Source organism: Bos indicus, chromosome 8 (genome assembly GCF_029378745.1).
Source record: "Bos indicus isolate NIAB-ARS_2022 breed Sahiwal x Tharparkar chromosome 8, NIAB-ARS_B.indTharparkar_mat_pri_1.0, whole genome shotgun sequence".
NCBI lineage: Eukaryota > Metazoa > Chordata > Mammalia > Artiodactyla > Bovidae > Bos > Bos indicus.
This window is the reverse complement of record NC_091767.1, coordinates 72,455,781-72,483,451: the sequence shown is the minus strand read 5'-3', so window position 1 is coordinate 72,483,451 and position 27,671 is coordinate 72,455,781. Positions and strand designations below refer to the sequence as shown.

General features: G+C 44.2%; 1 protein-coding gene across 2 annotated transcripts in view; it reads right to left on the bottom strand.

Annotated features, from left to right (window-relative positions):
- DOCK5 (dedicator of cytokinesis 5) overlaps positions 1-27,671 on the bottom strand; it is a 280,813-nt gene that overhangs the window by 184,133 nt on the left and 69,009 nt on the right. For both annotated transcript variants that reach the window (XM_019966376.2, XM_070794944.1), the window contains exon 2: positions 16,159-16,242. In XM_019966376.2, the coding sequence (XP_019821935.2) occupies positions 16,159-16,242 (84 nt within the window). The remainder of the gene's footprint in view (positions 1-16,158; positions 16,243-27,671) is intronic.

Here is a 27,671-nt window from a genome sequence, read left to right as displayed (position 1 = left end):
AATAGGTTCATCAGGGCCATTTTTCTAGATTCCATATATAAACATGTTAATATATGATACTTTTCTCTAACTTACTTCATTCTGTATGACAGACTCTAAGTCCACCCACATCTCTGCAAATGTCACAATTTCGTCCCTTTTATGGCTGAGTAATAGTCCACTGTATATGAACACGACACCTTCCTTATCCAGGTCCACCCATCTGTCAATGGAAAGAATTCTGGAATTTCAGTGCAGACTGCTTTTTCAATGAAACTGCCACTCCACCTGAGGACATTGGGATGAGAGGTAAGAGATGAAGGCTGCCTTCATTTCTGAAGGGGGCCAGAGGCTCCAGCAAGGCAGGAACCTGATCCTGGGCAGAGGGATTGGAAATACGTGAGCCTTCGCACAGAGGACAAGTCAGGTGATGTGAGGAAAGCCCTCCAGTGTGACCCAGTGCTGAATCTAAGATCCCTTCAGCCTGATCTCCTAGAAACCTGCTCTAAATTCCTCAACGGAATGCCTCCTAAAAATGAACAAGCAAGCCTACAATGTTGTGGACCCAGAAAGCCAGGGGTGAAAAGACACTACCAAGGGTGAGAAGAGACCGACAGTGCAGAGTTGGAACCCAAGACTGGTGACAACATCGAGTCCTGGTGTGACATCCCTGGCAGTCCAGTGATTAAGAATGCACCTGCCAATGCAGGGGACACAGGTTCAATCCCTGGTCAGGGGAGATCACACAAACCACAGAACAACTAAGCCCATGAGCCACAACTGCTGGGACTGTGCTCTATGAGAAACCACTGCAATGAGAAACCCAGGCACCGCAACAGAGTTGCCTCTGCTCGCCGCAACTAGAGAAAACTGGTGAGCAGCAGTGAAGACCTAGTGCAACCATAATAATTTTTTTTAAAGTCCTGGTGGCAAAACATCAGAAAAGCTGAAATACAAACCACATGGGACGCTCCCAGAGTGTCAGAGCCAAAGATGGCTGAATCTGACCCATGTGCCCTCTTCACTAACTCAGGCGGGAGGACACAACCCAGGACCTGAGCCATACATCCTCAGACACACAGGGAGGGAGAGACTGCCACAGGCTGGTAGGTGTCAGAGACCCCTGCAGAGACCTCTCTGCTTGCTGGTCCTTCCTGACCCACCTACCACACCTGAGGGGCTTGGACACACTGTCAGTGACGACTGCCCACCACCTCAGTCATTCTTCCCCAGAGAGTGTGGGCTGCAGGAGGGGGACCGATCTCTCTGGATGTAGGGGGAGACAATTCTGCTAGGCTCCTGAAGAACAGGTATGCCTACCCACTTGGAGGAAGCCAGCTGCTGAAAACAGGTGGGGAGGAGGGGTGTGGAGGCTGATGAGCACCCTGCACCGAGGGTGAAGTGGGTCCAAGCACACACCGAGCTTGGGGGGCAAGCAGGAGACCACCGGCCAGAGGGACAAGTTTGATGGAAGAGCCACGGAGGGAGAGAAGTGCAGAAAGAGCTCACCCTGATACATTTGGAGTGGCAGGCAACTCATCTGACAGTCATTCAAATAGCAAAAGAACCTCACCCTCTGTGGAAAATTGTACTTTATGTTCAAAACAGAAATGCTGTTTCCCCAAAGGCCTTGGAACATGGAAAGAATGCTCTTTGGATTCCAGGGGCCCCTGGTGGGAATGAGACCTCTGCCATTTCACAGCTTTGTCAATGTCTTCAATGTCTCGATATTCACATTTATTGAACAGGCATCGGTAACTCTGATCTCCTAGGATTGTTAGAACTGAGATGCAGTGTACGAAAGCCCTTCACTCAATGTCTGGCACGTAGAGGAAGGGAAAATGCCAAAGCTGGAGCAGTGAGGACCCAAGGACATAATAGAGGGATCCACTTCTTCACTTAGGGCCACTATCTGCTTCCTATGCTAATGACTGCAGGGGACTCTATATGGGATTCTCATTCATTTGATTTCTGAGGCGTGTGTCTGTGCTCCCTAGAACGAGGAGCAGAATCTCTCTAAATTATTAAATTACTGGCAACTGATCCCTGAGTTAAGAAGGTCCCCTAGAGAAGAAAATGGCAACTCACTCCAGTGTTCTTGCCTGGGGAATCCCATGGACAGAGGAGCCTGGCGGGCTATGGTCCATGGGGTTGGAAAGAGTCGAACAGGACTGAGCACTTATCAGCAACAATATAGATGTTGGAATCATGCTGGAGGAAGCTTCACCCTGAGGGCTGATAAGAATATATACTTCTGTTTTCCAACACAATAATTGCCTCCTCCAAGAAAAGAAAGAAAACATGACTTAAGGGAAAGAACAAGAAAAAGCAGAAGAAACAACTTGGGTGATAGAAAAACCATATGACAAGTGCCTAGAATAACCAGACAACGTGGTGCTGAATACCCAGGGCCTGAGCAGAGACTGAATATAGCCCCAAAGGAACTCAAAGGTCACCAGAATGGGTGACTCTAAGACCTGGCTGAACACTCAGCGGGCAGTGAATCTGCCAGGAAGACATGTAAAGAAGAAAAAGTCTCCCCGACCCATATCCTTTAATTCCAATGATAGTAACAGATACTTAGTCCTGCATGGTGAAAACTATACAAGCATTCAAAGCCGGGAATTTAGTGTTCATTGCTTCTGCCACTTAGAAGATGAACTAAATTGCTAGGTATAGTATAGCTATTTTAAAATCTATTTGGCAATACTGAAACGTGAAAGTGTTAGTCACTCAATTGTGTTCAACTCTTTTGTGACCCCAAAGACTGATCCCGCTAGGCTCCTCTGTCCATGGAATTCTCCAGGCAAGAATACTGGAGTGGGTAGCCATTCCCTTATCCAGAGAATCTTCTCAACCCAGGGGTAGAACACAGGTCTCCTGCATTGCAGATGGATTCTTTATTGCCTAAGCCATATTACTCAGCCATAAAAAGGAACGAAATTGGATGCTTTGTAGAGATGTGGATGGACCTAGAGTCTGTCATACATAGTGAAGTAAGTCAGAAAGACAAAAACAAATACCATATATTAACACACATATGTGGAGTCTAGAAAAATGATACAGATCGATCTGCAGCGCAGGAATAGACACGCAGGTGGAGGGACATGGTGGGTGGTGGGGATGGATTGGACAGTAGCACTGACATATATATACTACCATGTGTAAACTGGATAGCTAGTGGAAGGCTGCTGTATAGCAGAGGGAGCTCAGCTCCCCACTCTGTGACGACCTACAGGGGTGGGATGGGGGGTGAGGAGGCTCACGAGCAAGAGGATATAAGTGTACATACAGCTGATTCACTTTGTTGTACAGCAGAGACTAACACAACATTGTAAAGCAACTATACCCCAGTTAAAAGAAAATAAAATCTACTTCTATTGTCAAAGATAAATGCACACACATTTAATATTCCTGTTCAAAAGATAATCATTGAGGATGCCTATACAGAATATAAGGGTTAGATGAATAATCTGTAACAAGATTATTCTGCCTTGCCTTGTCCATCCCTATTTGTAGCCTGAGTTATACATGGAGGAGGCCAGGAAAAGAACTGATGTTCTCCTGCTATTGCTAGGTACAGTTAATACTACTTTGGGGCACATAAGTTTTATAGGTACTGGGGTTTCCACTCTTATAACACTTCTATTTTTTTAAACTTTTTATTTTGCATTGGGGTGTAGCCGATTAACTTTGTTGTGATAGTTTCAGGTGAACAGCAAAGGGATACATATACATGAATCTATTCTCCCCCGAACTCCCCTCCCATCCAGGCTGTCACATAACATTGAGCAGAGTTCCCTGTGCTGTACAGTAGGTTCTTGTTGGTTTTCTATTTTAAATAAAGCAGTGTGTACATGTTTGTCGCAAACTCCCTAACTATCCCTTCCCCCCAGCAGCCATAAGTCTGTTTTCTAAGTCTGTGAGTCTCTCTCTGTTTTGTGCTGTAACATCCCTTTCTATGGCATGATTTGCTTCCATGGGTTGAATAAAATGGGGGTGGCTTTAGCAGAGAGTTAAAATTTATGATGCTTAAGCCTCCTTACATGCTTTTAAAGGTCATAAATTACTCACAATACCATAAGCAAAGCAGAAACATCTATTTACTTCTCCCTCCAGATACAAGCAAGAGAACTACCTAATGCCAGTTTGCCCTCAATCAATTTTGAACTTTCCTCTAGGCCTTTTTCTTCCCATGAATACTTCACAAAGTCTTACCCAGACCCACAATGGTCGGACGTGCTGTATGTTGCAATGGGGATGAGATACCGAAGGCATTTTTTGATAAAAGTTACAATCAGAAGTGTGAATGCGTGTGCCTGAGATGTAAAGAACCTATTCATCACTTGGCCTCCTTCTCGACCCCTAGATGCCACCAAGATCCCCTGGAGAAAACCAGAAGCTCCCAAGAACCCTCCTCCAGAACATTCCCAATACACTTCTGCTTTCAGGCTGAGCTTGCCTGTTTCAGTACATAGGTAGCTGCCCACAGAGAAGGCAATGGCAACCCACTCCAGTACTCTTGCCTGGAAAATCTCATGGGCAGAGGAGCCTGGTAGGCTGCAGTCCATGGGGTCGCTAGGAGTCAGACACGACTGAGCGACTTCATTTTCACTTTTCACTTTCACACCTTGGAGAAGGAAATGGCAACCCACTCCAGTGTTCTTGCCTGAAGAATCCCAGGGACGAGGGAGCCTGGTGGGCTGCCGTCTATGGGGTCGCACAGAGTCGGACACAACTGAAGCGACTTAGCAGCAGCAGCAGCAGTAGCTGCCCAAATGGGCCAACACCAAGTACCAGCTCAGGATGAAGTAACCCAAAGAAGGCTCCACTCAGAAAGGGTTCTGGGGCTTCCCTGGTGGCTCAGTGGTAGAGAATCTATCACCTAACAACACAGAAAACACGGGGTTGATCCCTGATCCAGGAGGTCCCACATGATGCGAAGCAATTAAGCCCGAGCACCACAACTACTGAGTCTGTGCTCTAGAGCCCGGGAACTGCAACCACAGAAGCTCAAATACCCTAGAAAGCCAGTGCTTCACACCAAGAGAAGCCACCACAGTGGGAAGCCTGAGCACCACAATGAGAGTAGCCCCTGCTTGCCACAACTTAAAAAAACCTCGAGCAGCAACGAAGATCCAGCATAGCCAAAAACATATAATAAAAAATTTTAAAAAGAAAAAGGTCCTCACCCTGATCCTAAAAGATCCTACATTTTCCTATATGCCAAGAACATACGTTTTCAAGATGGCATTTTAGAAGCACGCTTGAATATATCTCAAAAGGAAAAAGAAGAGAAGGCAGTCTCTTTTAAATAAAGATGAAACCTGAGGTAGGGGAGGTATAAATTGAGAGACTGGGACTGCAATATACACACCAGCATATATAAAACAGATAACTAATAAGGACATACTATATAGCACAGGGAACTCTACTCAATATTCTGTAATGACCTGTATGGGAAAGGAATCTAAAAAAGAACGGATACATAATATTAACAATGGGTAACTGATTCACTTTGCTGTACAGCAGAAACTAACACAACGTTGGAAATCAACTATATGCCAATAAAAACATTAAAAGATGAAACCTGAAATGAGACTTTTCACCAACTCTACTTTTTAATTAGTTTTTCTTATAAACACCCTCCTGCTGCCAAACATCTATGGAAAAACACATCTCGGGAACACGTGTCCCCAGGAGTAGTAGCTGACCAGGTGGCCTTAAGGTGAAGGTCAAACAGATGTGGGAAATGACCGGCACACTCATCAAAACACCACGGGGCTTATTTTGCGTTCAAGGCTGGAGGCAAAATGTTTGCACGCAATCCTTGTCGTAAAATCCAAGCTGTTGGGCACACTGCCATTCACGTTTGAGAAAGGTGATTGTTTTCCTAACTAGAACCTGGTAGGGCTATGGATTCTGAATGACAATGAAGTTCCCATTACTGTGACAAACAGGGTAACGAAAGTAAACGAAACTTACAAATACATCGAATGCCTTATTTCAGCTTATACCCAGTCAACTTTTATACATGCTGTTAAGGACTGATTTTTTTAAATCAAGTTTGATTTTCTCTCACTTGTTTTATGGTCACTAGCATGACTGAACAAACAGAGAAGGAACTGAGGTAGAGAAGGGAGTGAACAGAAAAAAGGAACAATAAAGGGATGACAAGACTACCAGGCTGACTCACAGGACTGGAGGAGGTGATGATACAAATTTTCAAATCAGAAGCTCTGAAAGCCTTTGATAAGACCTGTCTGTATCGCATGGTCCACTGGAGAGTTTTTTTTTAAAGTTTTAGGGAAGAATGGTTGATTTACAATGTTGTATTCATTTCTGCTATACAAAGCTATACACTATATTCTTTTTCATATTCTTTTCCATTACAGTTTATCACAGGATATTAAATATAATTCCCTACACTATACAGTAAGACCATATTGTTTATCCTTTCTGTACACACTAGTTTGCATCCACTAATTCCAAACTCCCAATCCTTCCTCCCCAACTCCCCTCCTCCTCCAAGCACAAGTCTGTTCTCTGTATTTGAGAGTCTGTGTTTGTTTCTTGGGTTCATTTGTGTCGTATTTTAAATTCCAGATATAAACAATATTCTATGGTATTTGTCTTTCTCTTTCTGACTTCATTTCATACGATAATCTCCAGGTCCATCCAAGTTGCTGCAAGGCATTATTTCACTCCTTTTTCTGGCTGAGTAGTATTCCACTGTATATGTGTACCACATCTTCTTTATCCACGCATCTATCAATGGACATTTAGGTTGTTTCCATGGCTTGGCTACTGTGAATAGTGCTGCTATGAACACAGGGGTGTGAGTATCTCTTTGAATTATAGTTTTGTCCCAATACATGCCCAGGAATGGGACTGCTGGATCATACGGCAACTCTATTTTTGTTTTTGTTGAGGAACCTCCATAGTTTTTTCCATAGTGGCTGTACCAATTTACATTTCCACCAACAGTGTGGGAAGGTTCCCTTTTCCAATGGAGGATTCTTAATTCCACTTCCCAGAAACACACTGATTAGGCTGCTTCTTGGAATAAACTCTTCCAGTGGACTCTCTTCTTTTTTATGCCTCTGTTAGAAAGTTTGTCAGCTATGGAGCTAAAATCCAGTACCATGTAACTTTATCTACCTGTCATAATACTGCTTACTCAGAAAAGCCTGCTTTACAAAAAATGAGACTCAAAGGTTGTATAGCCCAAGTCGTAATCCATTTCTATTCTTTTTCATATCATACAGTATTGATTCTTGATTAAGGTGCATTTCAAAACTGGCCTCATTCCACACAGAAGACATAGCATGGGTATATTGAGAACCTCCTGATATACACACAAGTGCTCCTTTTTATTTCATCTTTTCAGAACTGCCCATTTCCTCCGGTTCTAACCCAATTGTTTGGGCTCTCCTCTAGGTCTTTACAAATTACACTGAAATCATATAAAACTTTACTCTATGCCTGCCTCTGTAGAGCTTGGAAGGCCTTTGAGAATAATCTCATTTTGTTATTTCCAACAGGAGCCAAATTTGTTCTGTTTACCCCCAGAAAACACTGTTCACACCAGTCACTGTCTCTCTTGAGCTTTTGAGTGGTTTATGGAAGTGAAAACAAGTTAACTAATGGATATGAAGCAAAGGCAGGAGACTAATACCTGCTGATGGAACGACAGACCCTGGGCAAGAAATCCCTTGTGACTGGAATCTGGTTAATTACAGGAGAGGAGGGCTTCATGGTTGAAGGGATGCAGAAACCTGACTTTTTAAGTCACTTTGGTTTAATCACTTTCAATTCAAAGAGTGACCCTATTTTAGATGAAGTGACCATGACATAAAGAGAATTCAAATGTACTGCCCAGGGACAGCTAAACCTAGATAAGATAGAAACAAAACTGTCCAATCTAAAGTGGTCCTGTGTACACACTGCTTTATTCAAAATGGATAACCAACAAGGACCTGCTGTATAGCACAGGGAACTCTGATCAATGATATTTGGCAGCCTGGATGGGAGGACAGTTTGAGGGGAGAATGGATACATGTATATGGTTGGCTGAGTCCTTTTGCGTTCACCTGAAATAATCAAAACATTGCTGATCAGCTATAATCCAATAAAAAATTATAAGTTTTTTTTTTTTTTTTTTTAAAGTGGTCCTTCTCTCCCTCTTCACCACCTTCACTTACCTCTCTGGTCTATGTAACACTACCCTTTTCTCCCCACAGCACTTACAAGAATCCAAATGTTCTTATTCTCAGATTTTGTTCACTTGTCTTATCATCTATCCCTTGAATGAAAACCCTAAGAGAGCAGGAACCTGGCCATTTTGTTACTTAGGTAACAGTGCTGTATCATCTCTTGTGCTCAATAAATGTCGTTGGCACCTAAGAGCATAGTACTTGCTCAGTGAGTCCTGTTGAATGAATAGATGACCATAGCTGAAATCTCTCCTGGGTTTCAAAGCTTTCTCAGTCGTGCTCATGGATCTGGGGTAGGAAAGAACACCGAGATGGAGAATAGTGGTCTCACTGACAAACCTTTTGTCTGGATAAACAAGCAAAAACAAGCCAGTTGCTGCAGGCAGGCCAATGCCACAGAGGAAGAAAGGGAAGGACACCTGCTTTGGTCCTTGCGGATTTCTGTCTCCTGAAAAAGTTGGTGAAAGCAACATGGAGGCGGGCTATGAAAGATGAGCAGTATATATCTTCTCAGTCAATTCCACTCCCTTCCCTTATCTTTAGTAACAAATGATGTTCAGGGACAAGGTCACACAGAGAAACCATGATAAGGGATGAGGGATGGAACACTTGCTCATGTGGACTGTGGTCTCCTGTTTTAGAGCCAAAGCTCAAGCAGTAAGTTTGGCAGTTCCCCAAAAGGTTAAATACAGAGTTGCCATTGTTGTTGTTCAGTCACTAAGTCATGTTCCACTCTTTGCAACCCCACGGACTGCAACATGCCAGGCTTCCCCGTCCTTCACTATCTCCTGTAGTTTGCCCATATTCATGTCCAACGAATCAGTGATGCCATCCAACCATCTCATCCTCTGTTGTCCCCTTCTCCTCTTGCCCTCAGTCTCTTCCAGCATCAGGGTCTTTTCCATTGAGTCAGCTCTTCGCATCAGGTGGCCAAAGTATTAGAGCTTCAGCTTCAGCATCAGTCCTTCTGATGAGTATTCAGGGTTGATTTCCCTTAGGACATACTGGTTTGATCTCCTTGCTGTCCAAGGGACTCTCGAGAGTCTTCTCCAGCTCCACAGTGAGAAAGCATCAATAATTCTTTATGGTCTAATTCTCATATATGAGCCAGCAATTTCACTCCAAAGGATAAACCCAAGAGAAGTGAAAACATGTATCTACACAAAACGTGTACGTACAAGTTGAGGGCAGTAGCATTATTCATAATAACGAAAAAGTGTAAACAACCCTAATGTCCGTTAATTGATGAATGGATAAATACAACGCGATCTACGCATTTAATAATTATTATTTAGAAAGAAAAAGGTATGAAGTACTGACATATGCTACAACATGAATGAGACCCCAAAAGATTATTTTAAGTAGAAGAAGCCAGTCACAAAGGACCACATGTCACACGATTTCACTTACATGAAATGTCTTAGAACAAATAGGCAGACCTATAGAGACAGAAATTAGGTTAGTGGTTGCCTGGAGCTGGGGGGTAATAACCATGAATGAGTATAGAGGGTTTCTTTGGAGATAATGAAAACATTCTGAAAGTAGAGTTATATGATTGCCCTACTCTGTGAATAGAGTGCTTTGTAAATAGCCATTAAATTGCATCCCCTTTTTTAAAAATACTTTTTTTTTTCCTGATGCGGAATATTTAAAAAGTATTTATTGAATTTGTTACAACAGTGCTTCTGTTTTATGCATGTGGCATCCCAGCTTACCAACCAGGGATCGAACCCACCCTCCCTGCGTTGAAAGGCAAAGTCTTAACCACTAGACTGCCAGGGAAATGGGTCAACTGGATGGTATTTGAAACCTATCTCAATAAAACCATGTTTTTAAAAAGCAACTCACGTGATAACCAAATCCTTCTGTAGGTAGTCTGTATAGGGCAGAGCAATGCTGGCGTGTCATGGAAGGAGAAAAGCCCTGCCTTGTACTACCAGGGACTGTGTGGGGTGACCCTACACACCCCTTACTCTCCACACTAGCTGTCCTTGATCTCTCTTTACTCGTTCAATAGACTTGAGCACCTACTGTATACAAGAAGCCATGCTAGGCAGGGGTCCCATGGATGAAGAAGGAGCAGACCTCCAAGGAGCTACCACTTGGAGAACCATTCACTGAACCACAGGATGGGAAACAACAGAGAGAGTCCTGCGTAGTACTGTTGCAGGTTGTGGGCAGGAAAGAAATTTCCAAGTCTGGGTTCTGGAAGGGTGGACTCATGTCCACGCCTGAAGAGCCCACCCAGGTCTGGTATGCAAATATCTCAAAGGCAGGGTGGGGTAGGGTGTCTGCGGGGAGGACCCCCTGGAGTCAGGAAGACAGGAAGCTCAAAGACACACCCCTGCCCGCCACCCCTGGGCCATGAAATGATGCCAGCACCACCCTTAAATTCCATCTGGCAGTACTGTGGGTGTTTCTACTTCGTTTATTTTTTTAAAGAGGAGATGGGGGGAGGAGGGCTAGAACACAAGTTATTACTCAGCATTTCCATCATGTTGAATATCTGCAAAGCACTCCTGCCTTCACTGTGTCCTGAACCGGCTATAATAATCAAGGAATTTGAGAACCCAGCCAAGAATGCGAGGTACTTAGCAGATAGAAGAATCTATTGCTCTGTCTGGCAAGGCGAGCACCATTAGAAAAAATTAATCCCATAAAATGCACACTTTTAAAACTTAAGCCAGTATCATCATCTCTGTAAAAAGCTGATCTGTCACCTGGCTATTAATGAAGTGAAAAAGCTCATGCTCTAAATACCCCCATACACACCCTGACACGTGTCCACTTTTATAGAACAGGCACTGATGTCCTTATTTTTATTTGCAGGGAGGCAATGGAGACGCAGACATAGAGAACAGACTTGTAGACACAGTGGGGGCAAGAGAGGGACGAATTGAAAGAGTAACACTGAAACATATCCATTACCATATATAGAACAGATAGCCAGTGGGAATTCGCTAGCTATATGATGCAGGGAGCTCGAACTTGGGGCTCTGTGACAACCTTGAGAGGTGGGAGGGAGGTTCAAGAGGGAGGGGACGTATGTATACTTATGGCTGATTCATGTTGATGTATGGCAGAAACTAACACAATGTCGTAAAGCAATTATCCTCCAATTTAAAAAAAAATTTTAGGAAAAATACAAAAATAAAAAGTTTTCCCCTGGCATGTGGGATCTTAAGTTTCCCAACCAGGGATTATACCTGCACCCCCTGCATTGGAAGCTTGGAGTCTTAACCACTGCTGCGTGCGTGTTTAGTTGCTCGGTCGTGTCCCACTCTTTGTGACCCTATGGACTGTAGCCCGCCAGGTTCCTCTGTCCATGCAGATTCCCTAGGCAAGAATACTGGAGTTGGTTGCCATTTCCTCCTCCAGGGGATCTTTCCCACCCAGGGATCGAACCTGCATCTCCTGTATTTCCTGTACTGCAGGTGGATTCTTTACCCACTGAGTCACTGGGAAAGCCACTGGACCACCAGGGAAGTCCCTGACATCCTTCTCTGGGATGAAAGCATTCTATGGCAGGCGCCCAAGCATTTCACGGTAACAAGAAAATCTGCTTCTTGCTGTGAGGACCTACAGCATCTGGATCATCACAATCCAGACAGAGCAGGGTTCAAGTAAGTTTTTTGCATGACTCTATTGACGGAGAAGGCAATGGCAGCCCACTCCAGTACTCTTGCCTGGAAAATCCCATGGATGGAGGAGCCTGGTAGGCTGCAGTCCATGGGGTCGCTAAGAGTCAGACACGACTGAGCGACTTCACTTTCACTTTTCACTTTCATGCATTGGAGAAAGAAATGGCAACCCACTCCAGTGTTCCTGCCTGGAGAATCCCAGGGACGGGGGAGCCTGGTGGGCTGCCGTCTATGGGGTCGCACAGAGTCCGACAGGACTGAAGTGACTTAGCAGCACTGACTGTGCCAGTGCTTCCAGAAAGTATACTGCGGTGTGAGTTGGAATACATCAGGTGCAGTGTGGCTTTTGGACTCAAGCTCCGGAAGGTATTTACAATAGGCGTGTTTGTATATTTATACTTATAGTCAACCAAGCTCAGTGACCACCTTACCTTGGTCCGTAGGAGTGCTACTTTGAGGAATGTTCAGTGGTCAACTGAGAGATTGCTCAGTAAAGTATAAATAGTATACACACTTAAAATGACCATTAATGTGAATCCTATGAGGACAAAGTGCATTAATCAAATATTTCCAGAAACATGCTTGTGTCACATAAATATGAAAAAATAACTCTGGGACTTCCCTGGCAGTCCAGTGGTTAAGACTCCATGCTCCCAATGCAGGGGGCATGGGTTCAATCCCTGATCAGGGAACTAAGATCCCACATGCTGCCCAGCAATGCCAATAATAATAACAAAGGAAAAGAGAATTTTGAAAATGTATTTAAAAGATATCAGCCACTTGATTTCAGATCAACTGTATGCTCTTCGCTCCTACACTCTGCAGGTCAATTAGAAAAGCTTAAGTATAACATAAGCACACAACAGGCACACAGAAAGAGCTAACATGGTAAAGTGAAGAATTACTAGGTCTAGATATGAAAAAGACCAAATTCAGGAAGAGGAGACCAGCACTGGGAGCTCCTTTCCTCTTGAGGTATTTGCTGAATTAAGAAAAGATCCCTTGAGTCTCTGAGCAGCATTTAGAACAGCTTTGTGGGGCCAGGAGGACAAAAAAGGGGAGCCCTGGCACTGCCCGTGAACTGGCTGCAATTTCAGACAAAACAGACAGCATACTGCAGACGGAGACAATGATCAAAGCTTTATAAACAGGAATTCAAAGTTGGGATTGTCTAATATAACAATTTCAAAATTGTATGTACCTCAAAACAGGTCTGAGAATACAGACCGCAAAAAAACCTGAAACCATATGTCAAACCATATGACATACGTCAAATCATAAACTGACACAAACTACAATGGTGGAAGATTTAACACAGTTCTCTCAGTAACAGAAATTCAAAAGAAAGATTAGCATATAGCAAATTTGGGGGAAAAAATAGGGATAAAATCAGAATCTAATTGCCATCTATAGAAATCATACCCAATACCAGTAAAATATAATTTATTTTCAAGCCTATAGAAACTGAACACGTGTCTTACATGTACAGTGGAAAAATGTGTGTCCCCATAAAGGGTGATGTGCTCTGCTTAGTTGATCAATCATGTCCAACTCTTTGCAATCACATGGACCGCAGCCCACCAGGCTCCTCTGTCCATGGGGATTCTCCAGGCAAGAATACTGGAGTGTGTTGCCATTCCCTTCTCCAGGGGATCTTCCCAACCCAGGGATTGAACCCAGGTCTCCTGCACTACAGGCAGATTCTTTACCACCTGAGCCAGCAGGGAAGCCCATAAAAAGTAGAATGGATTGATCTGGCCCCTGACCAAGTGGCATGACCTAGTAAGGCCATGTTTAATATGCAAAGGAGCTCAAGAATGTAAGTAGATTATCCCTGTGTCTTGCTGATACCATAGAACTGACATATGACTGGACCTGAGATGGTGTGAATAAAAATGGGAGAGAGACAGCAGAGAGGGAAGAGACCATGCAGCCCTCCCTCCCTTCCTCCTCCCCACCTGCAGAAGCTGCACATCAACACTCTGAAGTGTGTGACAGGTAGAAGGATAATGCAAACTACCAACTCTTTGCCTAAAACCAAAGGGAAGCAGCAGTAACAGTGGAGTCTTCTACGCAATGCAGCAGACAGCTTAGCTTTTCTGTGGCTGAGCCCTACTTCCTGTCCTTTTAACTTCCCATCTCCTCTTCTCCATCCTGTGTCTGTCTGTCTGAACCTCAGAAGCCGAGGTGGATTCTAGAAAACCACCCTCACAATGCCATGATCACAACCATTTATGTGGTGGGACCAGACCCTGCAAATTCACAGTTCTTGTCCTAACAAGCCTCTGTGCTCTGCTTAGTCGCTTAGTCATGTCTGACTCTTTGTGACCCCATGGACTGTAGCCCATCAGGCTCCTCTGTCCATGGGATTCTCGAGGCAAGAATTCTGGAGTGGGTTGCCATGTCTTATTCCAGGGTATCTTCCCAACCCAGGTATCAAACCCAAATCTCCTGCACTGCAGGCAGATTCTTTACCATCTGAGCCACGAGGGAAACTCACCATATGAGAAAAATCTGCCTCACTTCCACCTCATTCCTACCCCAGTCTTCAGAAAGAATAAATGGATTCTCAGTTTTTTGCCTTGATCCTCAATGTCAGTGGCCTAGAGACGTGTTTGTTGTGCTCTAGGCATTTGGATTAGAAATGTGGCAACACTGGAGTTCTACTAGGATTTAGGGTGGTAGTGAGAAGTCTGGGGTGGGGCGGCATGAGTGCACCCATGACCTGTGCTCTTCAGATGAGCTGGGAGCCTGGATACTGTCCAACAGTCCACTTACAGGTTAACTGGGACACCCTGCCCCCCAACCCGATCTAGTTGCAGGAAATATACTAGAAGGCTTTCGGCACCTACAGTCGCCCTGACCTAATTCTTTGAAGGAATTTCAGCAACACCAGTAAGTCTCTCCCTCGTTTCTCCCCAAGTCTGGCAACACTCAGAGGTGAGAAGAAAGAGCCACTTCATCAGCCACGCTTCCTTTGATCTCCCATCAGCCCAGTGATGCACTTGTCTCCTCCGGAGCCAGGGCCTTCTGCATCCAGAGTCACTTTTTTTTTTAATTAAATCAATTTAATTATTTTATCTGAGAGAATTTTACTAAGAAATAAACTCTTTTGCCTTTTTGAACCTGAATTATCTGTACATGCTAAGTTGTTTCAGTCGTGTCTGACTCTTTGTGACCCTATGGACCAAAGCCCGCCAGGCTCCTTTGTCCATGGGATTCTCCAGGCAAGAATATGGGAGTGGCTTGTCATGCCCTCCTCCAGGGGATATTTCCAACACAGGGATAGAACCTGTGTCTCTTGAGTCTCCTGCACTGGCAGGCAGGCTCTTTGCCACTAGTGCCACCTGAGAAGCCCAGTTGAATTATATGCTCTCCCTATTTATTCATGGGGTCACAAAGAGTCGGACACGACTGAGCGACTGATCTGATCTATTCACAGTACCTATGAAAAGACACCATCTTTCACATATTAGGGTCTTGCTTCATGAGAAGCCACCAGAAATCAACAGTGTCTCATTTCACCTGGTTCTGTCACTAGCTGTATGACACAAGGTATATTATTTTCTCTGAATATTAGTTTTCTCAAGTATAAAACGAGCATTATGTTTCCTACATTTAAAAAAGTGAGTGTGGGGTACTCATGTAATTTTTAAGAGTTCTATAGTTTTTGACTTCCCTGGTGGCGTAGAGAATAAGAATCTGCCTGCCAATGCAGACGATAGGGGTTCGATCCCTGATCCAGTAAGATTCCACATGCTATGGAGCAATGAAGCCCGTGTGCACAACTACTGAGCCTGTGTGTTGTAAACAGAAGCCCACACACCTAGAGCCTGTGCTCCACAACAAGACACCGCAAGAAGAAGTTCGAGCATTGCAACGAAGAGTAGTAGCCCCTGCTCGCCCCAACTAGAGAAAGCAAGGCAACAGAGCCAAAAATAAACAAAACCTTTTAAAAAAAGAGTTCTATAGTTTTGAAAGTCAGTCATATATATTTTTTCTTAATTAGAAAAAATAAACACTGCCTTGCCACCCTTAGAGGACTGTCATCAGAATTAAATAGGATGGGGATACACAAGAGCATTGTAACTTACAGATTGCAGAGTCACATATTTTGATTCTGGTGTCTGGGCACGTCTGTGCTCAGGCACTCAGCTGGCTGTTTTGAAACCACCCTGGTACAAAACCCTAAGCGCTTCCTAGATTTTTACTAGCATCGCTTCAGGAAGTAAACTGTGTTGATGTTTGCTCCAAGAGCCTTATGAGTAACTCACACTGCTCGGGCCTCCCCACCCATCTGGCAGAAGGCCATCCAGACTTACCCTCATACATTTCCAGGATGTGAACTGTGTCTCCAACCTGCAAGGACAGCTCCACATCTTGAGAGGCGTTGTAGTTATAGATCGCTGGAAAGGAGAAACAGAAGACAGAAATGATGGCATCAGTGGCACTTAAAATACAAGTCACCAAAGAGCACACCCAGGGAACTTCCCTGATGGTCCAGTGGTAAAGAATCCGCCTTCCAATGCAGGGGACACGGGTGCAATCCTTGGTCAGGGATCCAAGATCCCACACGCTACAGGACAACTGAGCCCGTGTACCACAACTGCTGATCCCTCTCACTCTAGAGCCTGTGCTTTGCAACAAGAGACGCTGCCATGTGCCACAGTGAAGACCCAGCGCAGCCAAAATTAAAAACAATATACGCAACTTAAAAAAAGAGCACATACTTTAGTTATTGAACCAATTCTCCAACAAATAACCACCTCTTTAATCATTTCAAGTGAATCCCCTTCTGAAAAGCAGAGAGCATCCTCCTGGATTCCCACTGCTGGCATTTTAGTCATTCCTCCATCCAACAAGTTTTGGTTGGTTGCCTGATATGTTCCACATATTGTGCTACAGACTGGAGACAGAGTGTTGAGACACTCAGATGTGGTACCTATACCAGGGATTTTTTAATAGTATAGTATGGGAAGTGACAGAGTAAATGTATCATTACAGACACAACTCCTTAATTAAAATGGTTATATAAGAGTTATCAGCCTACAATACCACTGAGCTTCTGATCTCTTGGCCACAGGGCGAGCCATCTCCTGGCTTCCCTGACAGTAATTGGCAGCCTAAGGGCCAACTGTGAGTCCCATCCATCCCCCAGCCCAGTAATAAACTAAACCCCAGTGGCTTCCTTGCCCCCAGTTCTAGGCATCCTGTGGAAATGGGGCACCTTAGCACTTTCTCATCAAGGTGATCGCCATCAGCACAGCACTCAGGACTGGACCAGATCGTGAAAAACAGCAGACTAACTCTTGTACCTCCAAAAGAAGGTGACAATCCAATTTTAAGATGGGTAAGAGTTCTGAAGAGACATTTTACCATGAATTATATACGATGAATAATCAGAGCAAGAAAAAATGTCCAACAACCATTAGTCATCAGGGAAATGCAAATTAAAACCCCAAGGAGCTGCAATTTCACACCCACTAGAATGGCTGTAACTTTTAAAAGGCAGACTTGGCAGGAATGTGGAGAAACTGGAACCCTTATGCATTACCAGTAGGAATGTAAAATGATATAACCTCTCAGTTTGACAGTTTCTTAAAAAGTTAAACATGCAACCCAGCAATTCTACTCCTAGTTATTTACAAAGAGAAAGGGAAACATGTCAACACAACTTCATGTGAATATTCAAAGTCACTGTGGTATGCAGAAAAATACCCCCCACGCAAAGATACACATCAGATTTTGAAACGTGCAAGTGTTTCAAGGTAGCAAAAAACAAGATAAAGATAGGAGAGGAGGTTATTCTGAAAATTCAGGCTGTGACCTAAACACAATCCTATGTATCCAGATAAGAGAGAGACAGAGGGAGTTTTAAGAGATTTACAGAAGAGAAGGCAACATGAGGTTGGAGGCACAGGGTGAAGTAACGTGACCTCAAGTTAAGGATTGGTATCACCACTAGAAGCTAGAAGGGACAAGGAACAGAATTCCCTGAGAGCCTCTAGAAGGAGCACAGGCGGTCAACACCTTGATTTTCGATCTCTGACCTTCAGATCTGTGAGAGAAGAAAATCCTGTTGTTCAAGTCACCAAGTTTGTGGTCATTGGACATTGTAAGGACATTGACAAGAAGCCAACACAGCAGCATTATTTATAACAGCCAAACACCAGAAACAACTCATTCACTTAAGAATCAATGGATATATAAAACATGGTCTGTCCATACAATGAAATTACTCAGCAATAAAAAAGAATAAAAGGGACCTTCCTGGTGATCCAGTAAGACTTCATACTCCCAGTGCAGGGGGCCTGAGTTTGATCCCTGGTCAGGGAATTAGATCCCACACGCCACAATGAATGATCCTGCATGCCACAACTAAGACTCAGTGCAGCCAAATAAATAAATAGAAATAAGTATTTTTAAAAAAGGATTGAACTGTGGCTGATGCATGTCAATGTATGGCAAAAGCACTACAATAGAGTAAAGTAACTGGCCTCCAATTCAAATAAATATATTTTAAAAAATAAATAAATAAAAAGGAATGAACTATGAATACACTGCAACTCAGATGACCTTCAAAGACATTATGCGAAACAAAAGTCATATGTACAAAATATATTAGGCTTCCATTTATTTATCTGTAGTATCCAGAAGAAGCCAATGGCTGTCAATGGCATAGGGCATTTCATTGTTTCCTGGGGTTGAGGGTGTGAATGGTGACTGAGCATAACGGGCACCAGGGAGCTTTAGAGAGAGACGGAAACATCCTAAAATGGGATTTGGTGGTGCTGATGGTCTCCAAACTCTGCGTATTTACTCAAAATCAATGAACTATCTGTCCAAAATGGGTGGATTTTATGGTGTGTTAGACTTCAGTAAACCTTTTTTTTTTTTTTTTTTTTAAAGCAAATGTATTTCTTGCTCTCTCTCATAATGAGTGAGCTGCTTCCCTTCAGGGAGAAAGAACCACCTTAGAGATTGGGTTCTATCCATGTACCTGAGGATCCAAGGAGTCCATGAGATTCCCCATCTCTGCAGCTCTGATGAACATGAGGCTGGTCACTCAATCCATTTGCCAGATCCCACAAGGGTCATTAAAAAGGGAAGAACGGTAACCCTGCCATTGCCAGTCGTGAACAGTAGCCATTGCCTCCTGCTCTTTTCCTGAGCCGGCTATCCACCTGGTTCAGCAGACTGCCAATAGACTCGGGCTTCCATCAGTCTATCTCGGAAAGGAAGGAGCAGACTACCAGCCCCACATTTTCAAGTGGCTTCTTTAAAAAAACAAAATTAAACATTGTATTTTGTATTGGCATATAGCCACTAACAATGTTGTGATAGTTTCAGGTGGACAGCAAAGGGACTCAGCCATACATATACAGATACAAATACCCATTCTCCCTGAGGCTCCCCTCCCACCCAGGCTACCACATGACATGGAGCAGAGTTCCCTGTGCTGTACAGTAGGTCCTTGTTGGCTATCCATTTAAAATGTAGTAGTGTATACATGTTCAAGCAGCTTCTCTTTGTGAAGAGAATCAATCAAATACGTGTTCTTCTATAGCCTTGGCACAGACTCCTAGAGGTATGTTGGAGATGATCGACTATTGAGCTTTTAGACTGTATTATGAATTCAGAACAAGGGCAGGCTGATGAAGTGGGCTGGGAGAAACTGCACCGAATTCAGCAGAAGGAGTTAGTTCCCGGTTTCTAGACGCTTTCACGGGCCACAAGGCCACAGCTCCTGTTCCACTGAAATTCACTTCCTTCATCTGACCGCTACTTGATTCAAATGTTTTGCCTACTAAGTATACCGCTGGTTCTCTATGGAAAATGTCGGTCTTCATCTCTAACTCCCCCGAGCCGCATTCACTGCCTCCCACCGGACCGGTTCCTTGCTCTGGCCCCACCAGTGGATGGAATCAGGAAGTAGGGAGGCTGCCGTGTCACAGTGTATTATGTAACCACCAAGCTTCATGTCTTCCTTGTTCTTAGTCACCAGGAGAGCGAGCAGAAGCGCCCCACGGCTGCAGCTGGCACTGTAGCCCCAAGCTCCAAACGTGTACCAAGGACTGCTGCAAACACAGGTACGCATGCACGCACACCACAGGCTATTGCTATTTACTCGCTCAGTTGTGTCCAACTCTTTGGGACCCCATGGAATGTAGCCTGCCGGCTTCGTCTATGGAATTTTCCAGGCAGGAATTCTTGAGTGGGTTGCCATTTCCTTCTCCAGGGGAAGTTCCTGACCCAGGGACTGAATCCACCTCTCTTAAGTCTCCTGAATTGGCAGGAGGATTCTTTACCAAGGAGCCACCTTAAATCCTAGATTCCTAAGCCTGACAATCAAAGTGCTCCCCAAATTATCCTGGCCTTAATTATCCACTGCTGCTTCATCATCTGCCAAATTGACCCTCTGCTTCAGTTGAGACTCATAATCTCTCCTAAATTCTGTGCTCCACTCACAGTTTACCTCTATCTGGGGCAACAGTTTATCTTTTTCTTCCGCATACTGCAAAGCTCACATTCACAATGCAATTCCACAAATGATGAGTGACAGTGGTAAAGAATCTGCCTGCCAAGCAGGAGACACAGGTTCAATCCCTGGGTCGAGAAGATCCCTTGGAGAAGGAAATGGCAACACTCTCCAGTATTCTTGCTTGGAACAACCCATGGACAGAGGAGTCTGGTGAGCTACAGTCCATGGGGAAACAAAGAATCAGACATGACTTAGCAACTAAACAGCAACAACAATCACCCTGCAAGGACCTCATTATTCTCCATCATTCCACAAGTTTTCTTTCCAACACAGTTTGGATTTTTAATCAGAGATAATCTTGTGTTATCATCTGCCACAAAGCAGAAGGTAAACCCCTCATGAATGGGGACCTGGTTACACATTATTTTGTCTTTCCAAAGAACTGGATGAGGCTCAAGGCACAAGAGTGGCTTTTATGAGACCCATCCATCAAAATTCAGTTACTTACCACTTCTTCCCCAAACTTTTAGATTATTTCCCTGCTTCCCCCAGAAGCAGCAGTTATGGTCTCCCACCACTCAAGAAAGGGGTATCCAATCATTTGTGTTTTTTATTTGCAAATTATACAAGACAATCTATCTTTCCAACATAAGCCTTCAAAGAGCTTCACTTAGGAAACATCCTTCAACAATGCCTTCTGCTGGAATGACAAGTCACCAGTCACACTTGTGCTGTCTGTTTCACGTCTTCGGACTGAAGTACTAACAAGATTTCCAATCACTTACAACGACCTCTATTCATGCCAAGTCCGCACTTTTGAACCATGCCCTTCCCTCACCCTCTGTAATATACTTCATTTCCGTTGCAGTTTATGGTTTCACTTCCATATGGAATGCAGTCATTGTATGGAATGGCTGCCAATTACCATATTATTTAACGAGGAAACAGAGACTCAAAGGGTCAGCACCTTGCTCCGAGGAACCCAGCTTTATGAGCAGCAAAGCTGTTACTAATACGGCCCAATGATGACCTATTCATCCCATTTTACCAGACTGGTCCATGATGGCAAAGAGATGCGCTGGAAGAGTCTATGAGCAAAGAAAAGAGCCTGACCGATTCTCAGTATGTTGTCTGCCTTATGTGTGTGTGTGTGTATGTGTGCTCAATCACTCAGTGTATCCAACTCTTAGAATTCTCTCACTACGGGCTTCCCTGGTGGCTCAGTAGTAAAAAAAAAAAAAAAAAAAATTCAGCCTGCCAATGCAGGTGACAGGTTCGATCCCTGAGCCGGGAAGATCCCACATGCTGCGGAGCAACTAAAGCCTGTGTGCCACAACTACTGAGCCTGTGCTCTGGAGCCTGGGAGCTGCAACTATGGAACCCATGTGCCCTAAAGCCCGTGCTCCACGAGAGAAGCCACGGCAATGAGAAGCCCATGCCCTGCAACTAGCGAGTAGCCCCTGCTCGCCACAACTAGAGAAAAGCCCATGCAGCAACAAAGACCAAAATGTTTTGGTCTTTGGCTTTTGCACAGCCAAAAACTTAAAAAAAAAAAAATTTTTTTAAAGAATCCCCTCATTCTTTAAGACTCCAACCTCCTCAAACAAGCTTTACCATATAAACTGGTAATTGGTGATCATGTTGTCTGTTTGCCTGATGCTATTTCAGGCATACAACTAATGCACTCAGTGGATTGTGTTTTCTCCCTGGAATGTGAATAAATGCTACAGAGGAAGACAGAGAAAGGAGAAATAAAGGAAACCCTTTGGACTGAACAAAACAGACTCAATTCTGCCAGTGACACAAGCATGACCTGGTTCGTCTAGGGCCTCAGTTTCCATCTGTAAACTAGGCATTGGACCGGATGACACGAAGAGTAACTGTGGCTGCAAGCCCCCTGATTCAGGAGGTTATGATAAGAGGGAAGACAAACAATTTGTGTCCCTTCAAATCAGCAGGCACCACCACAATCTCTTGTTTTGTCTGAGGAAATTAAACAAGAACTGTGAGTTGCTGTGTATGAACTGACTTGCTAGCTGCTGTGAAAGACGAGCTCCTGGAATTCTGCCCTAAGCAGCTTACTGTTTATGTCGCTAAAGTATAATTTTGTAGAGCCAACTAGACAAGATGGTATGTCTACAAATGTAAAACAGTTTGCATTTTACCACATCTTTGATTTGGCCTGGCCTTTTCTTTTGAACCAGACTTTTAAAAGACAGAGGAAAAGAGAAGAAATTTGAGGTCTTGGGACCGCTGCTGTTGTTCAGTTGCTCAGTCGTGTATGACTCTTTGTGACCCCATGGACTGCAGCACGCCAGGCTTCCCTGTCCTTCACTCTCTCCGGAAATTTGCTCAAACCCATGTCGACTGAGTCAGTGATGCCATCCAACCATCTCGTCCTCTGGCCTCCCCTTCTCCACCTGCCTTCAATCCTTCCCAGCACCAGGGTCTTTTCCAATGAGTCAGCTCTTCGCATCAGGGGGCCAAAGTATTAGAGCTTCAGCATCAGTCCAGTGAATATTCAGGGTTGATTTCCTTTAGGATTGACTGATTTTAGGATCATGCAACAAAAACCAATAGAATAGACTGATAAGTGCCAATATGAGGACTGATTCTGACAATGAAAAGTTGATGGGTTACTAGTATTTAATCTTTTTGATAAATTAGGTTCTTTCATGAATCCTCAAATTACAGCCCCCAAAGAATAACTAGAACCTGACATGGTCTATTATAGTGTTTGGTAGTGTGTATGAAAGAAAGAGCCAACAAACACAGAACAAGCTCCCAATCTGAGTTGTCTGCTACTCCAGAATATTAACAAGATGATCAAACGTCATCATTTTCCTTTTTATCTTGATCTGCCTACTTTCAGCCAGTAGAACGGTAGACTATGGACTTTCCTGGTAGTCCAGTAGTGAAGACTCTGCCCTTCCATTGCAAGGGGTATGCGTTCAACTCCTGGTCTGGGAACTAAGATCCTATAAGCCACACAGAATGGCCAAAAGAAAAAAAAGACTAAAAAGGTCAAAGAATTGATGCTTTCAAACTGTGGTGCTGGAGAAGACTCTTGAGAGTACCCTGAACCGCAAGGAGATAAAACCAGTCAATCATAAAGGAAGTCAGTCCTGAATATTCATTGGAAGGACTGATGCTGAAGCTCCAATACTTTGGCCACCTGATGCGAAGAGCCAACTCACTGGAAAAGACCCTGATGCTGAGAAAGACCAAGGGCATGAGAAGGGGGCGACAGAGGATGAGACGGTTGGTTGGCATCATCAATTCAATGGACATGAGTTTGAGCAAACTCCGGGAGATGGTGAAGGACAGGCAAGCCTGGCGGGCTGCAGTCCATGGGGCTGCAAAGAGTTGGACATGACCGAGCAACTGAACAACAACAAAGGAGGAAAGCTAAAACAAGGCAATTCAAAATTGTAAAATAGAAAGTCTTTGTTCTACAAACACTGGGAGCTTTACGCCACAGCTTCTCTAAGTAAGAAATGGATGTACCAGTATATTTTTCCAAAGAAGAGAATGCAGCAGAACCTCGAGGAAGATAACAAGTGGCAGACACAGCAGTCACCTGCCCCTTTCCCCTTTCTGGCTCTGTCTGGCTTCCCATTTGGGGCACGGTGGCAGCCATATCCTCAAAGATGGATACAACAACCCTCACCAATAGAACAGTAGAAGTCATTCAGTGAAAACTGGGAATCAGGAAGAACTGTAGAGGTAATAGAACAAGCTATCCTCAGCAGTTCTCCCAGGTAAAGTTAGACAATGAAAGGCAGGTGTCCTTAAGGACAGCAAACCCATTTTATTGCAGGCAGCTAAATACAAAGCTTGCTCCTTGGAAGGAAAGCTATGACAAACCCAGACAGTGTATTAAAAAGCAGAGACATCACTTTCCCAACAAAGGTCCATACAGTCAAAGCTACAGTTTCTTCAGTAGTCACATACGGATATGTGAGAGTTGGACCATAAAGAAGGCTACACGCCAAAGCATTGATGCTTTCGACTGTGGTGCTGGAGATGACTCTTCAGAGTCCCTTGGACAGCAAGGATATCCAATCAATCAATCCTAAAGGAAATCAACCCTGAATATTCATTGAAGGACTGATGCTGAAGCTCTAATACTTTGGCCACCTGATGTGAAAAGCCAACTCATTGGAAAAGACCCTGATGCTGGGAAAGACTAAAGGCAATAGGAGAAGGGGTGGCAGAGAATGAGATGGTTGGATGACCTCACCAACTCAATGGGGATGAACAAACTCCAGGAGATGATGAAGGACAGGGAAGCTGCAGGTCATAAGGTCATAAAGAGTCGGGCATGACTTAGCAACTGCATAACAAGAAGAAAAGTACAAAGCTCCCCTAAGAAACAGCCAGAGAGTCTGGGACTAGCTTAGGATTTTAACCATCTTCTTGCTGCCCTTTCCAAGCATTTCTGCAGTGATTCAACTGAGGACTTAGGGTGTTACTGACAACACCAAGGATGCCTCAATCGTGGCCTCACGTGTACTCTCCACCTGGGAGTAGCACTAAAGGTACATATTCTAATGTCACCACGCTTACACTTCTACTACCTGCTGTTCTTTTCAGCTGACCTCTTTCTTGATGAGGAAAAGTAAGAGAGAGAGAGAGAGAGAAAGAGAAAAGAAAAACCAGAGGGCAACTAAGGAAGGATTTTAATGAAGAAGAAAAAAAAAAAAATTTAACATATTAACAAGACCAGAACATCTTTCCTTAATCAGATAAGGCATTATCATCAGGTTCTTCTCAGTTCAATTCAGTCGCTCAGTCGTGTTCAACTCTGCGACCCCATGAATCGCAGCACACCAGGCCTCTCTGTCCACCACCAACTCCCGGAGTTCACTCAGACTCACATTCATCGAGTCAGTGATGCCATCCAGCCATCTCATCCTCTGTCGTCCCCTTCTCCTCCTGCCCCCAATCCCTCCCAGCATCAGAGTCTTTTCCAATGAGTCAACTCTTCACATGAGGGGGCCAAAGAATTGGAGTTTCAGCTTTAGCATCAGTCCTTCCAATGAACACCAGGACCGATCTCCTTTAGAATGGACTGGTTGGATCTCCTTCCAGGCCAAGGGACTCTCAAGAGTCTTCTCCAACACATTTCAAAAGCATCAATTCTTCAGCGCTCAGCTTTCTTCATAGTCCAACTCTCACATCCATACATGACCACTGGAAAGACCATAGTCTTGACTAGACGGACCTTTGCTGGCAAAGTAATGTCTCTGCTTTTCAATATGCTGTCTAGGTTGGTCATAACTTTTCTTCCAAAGAGTAAACGTCTTTTAATTTCCTGGCTGCAATCACCATCTGCAGTGATTTTGGAGCCCCCCAAAAATAAAGTCTGACACTGTTTCCACTGTTTCCCCATCTATTTCCCATGAAGTGATGGGACCAGATGCCATGATCTTCGTTTTCTGAATGTTCAGCTTTAAGCCAACTTTTTCACTCTCCTCTTTCACTTTCATCAAGAGGCTTTTTAGTTCCTCTTCACTTTCTGCCATAAGGGTGGTGTCATCTGCATATCTGAGGTTATTGATATTTCTCCCAGCAATCTTGATTCCAGCTTGTGCTTTTTCCAGCCCAGCGTTTCTCATGATATACTCGGATGTGGGATAGCTTCTCTCGGATGCTGCCCCTGACCTTGGGCGAGGGGTAGCTCCTCTCGGCCACACTTCTGTGTGGTCTTCAGGTTCTTCTAGGTATACATTATTCTTACACAAAGATGAAAGTGAAAAAGAGCAAGTGAAAGTCAGTCATGTCCGACTCTGGGACCCCATGGACTATATAGTCCATGGAGTTCTCCAGGCCAGAATACTGCAGTGGGTAGCCTTTCCCTTCTCCAGGGGATCTTCCCAATCCAGAGATTGAACCCAATTCTCCCGCATTGCAGGTGGATTCTTTACCAGCTGAGCCACAAGGGAAGCCCAAGAATACTGGCATGGGTAGCCTATCCCTTCTCCAGCGGATCTTCAAACCTGGGTCTCCTGCACTGTAGGCAGATTCTTTACCAACTCAGCTAAGAGGGTAGTCCAAAAACACACACAAAAAATGGTAAAGATGATCTTCTTCGCAACGAAGAAATAGAGACACAAATGAAGAAGACAAATGTATGACTACACAGAAGAAAGTGGTGGAGGTTGGAGGAATTCTGAGACTGGGATTGGCACTTACACACTATTGATACTGTGTATAAAATAGAGAACTAATGAGAAAATACTGTATAGCACAGGGAACTCTACTTAATGCCCTGTGGTAACCTGAATGGGAAGGAAGTCCAAAACAGAGGGAATATATGGAGTAGGAAATGGCAAACCACTCCAGCATTCTTGCCTGGAAAGTTCCATGGACAGAGAAGCCTGTCAGACTACAGACCCCCACGGGGTCGCAGAGTCAGACACGACTTAGCACACAGGCATTTGTATACGTACAGCAGATTCAATTTGCTGTATAGTAACCTAGATAGCATATTCAAAAGCAGAGACATTACTTTGCCAACAAAGGTTTGTCTAGTCAAGGCTATGGTTTTTCCTGTGGTCATGTATGGATGTGAGAGTTGGACTGTGAAGAAGGCTGAGCGCCGAAGAATTGATGCTTTTGAACTGTGGTGTTGGAGAAGACTCTTGAGAGTCCCTTGGACTGGAAGGAGATCCAACCAGTCCATTCTGAAGGAGATCAGCCCTGGGATTTCTTTGGAAGGAATGATGCTAAAGCTGAAACTCCAGTACTTTGGCCACCTCATGTGAAGAGTTGACTCATTGGAAAAGACTCTGATGCTGGGAGGGACTGGGGGTAAGAGCAGAAGGGGATGACAGAGGATGAGATGGCTGGATGGCATCACTGACTCGATGGACGTGAGTCTCAGTGAATTCCGGGAGTTGGTGATGGACAGGGAGGCCTGGCGTGCTGCGATTCATGGGGTTGCAAAGAGTTGGACACGACTGAGCGACTGATCTGATAGTAGTAACTACCACAATATTGTAAAGCAACTATACTCCAATAAAAATTTAGAAAATAAAATATAAATGAGACAGATTGAAGATAAAAAATGGTCAGATCTAAGATTGGGCCCAGGGATCGAACCCAGGCCTCCTGCATTGCAGGCAGATTCGTTATTGTCTAAGCTACTAGGGAAGCCCAAGAATACTGGAGTAGGTGGCCTATCCCTTCTCCAGGGGAATCTTCCTGACCCAGAAATTGAACCGGGGTCTCCTGCATTGCAAGTGAATTCTTTACCAGCTGAGCTACCAGGGAAGCACAAAATCTAATTTAAAAAAATAGAATAGAAATGAGACCAAAGATTAAAAATGGTCATATCTAAGACTGGGT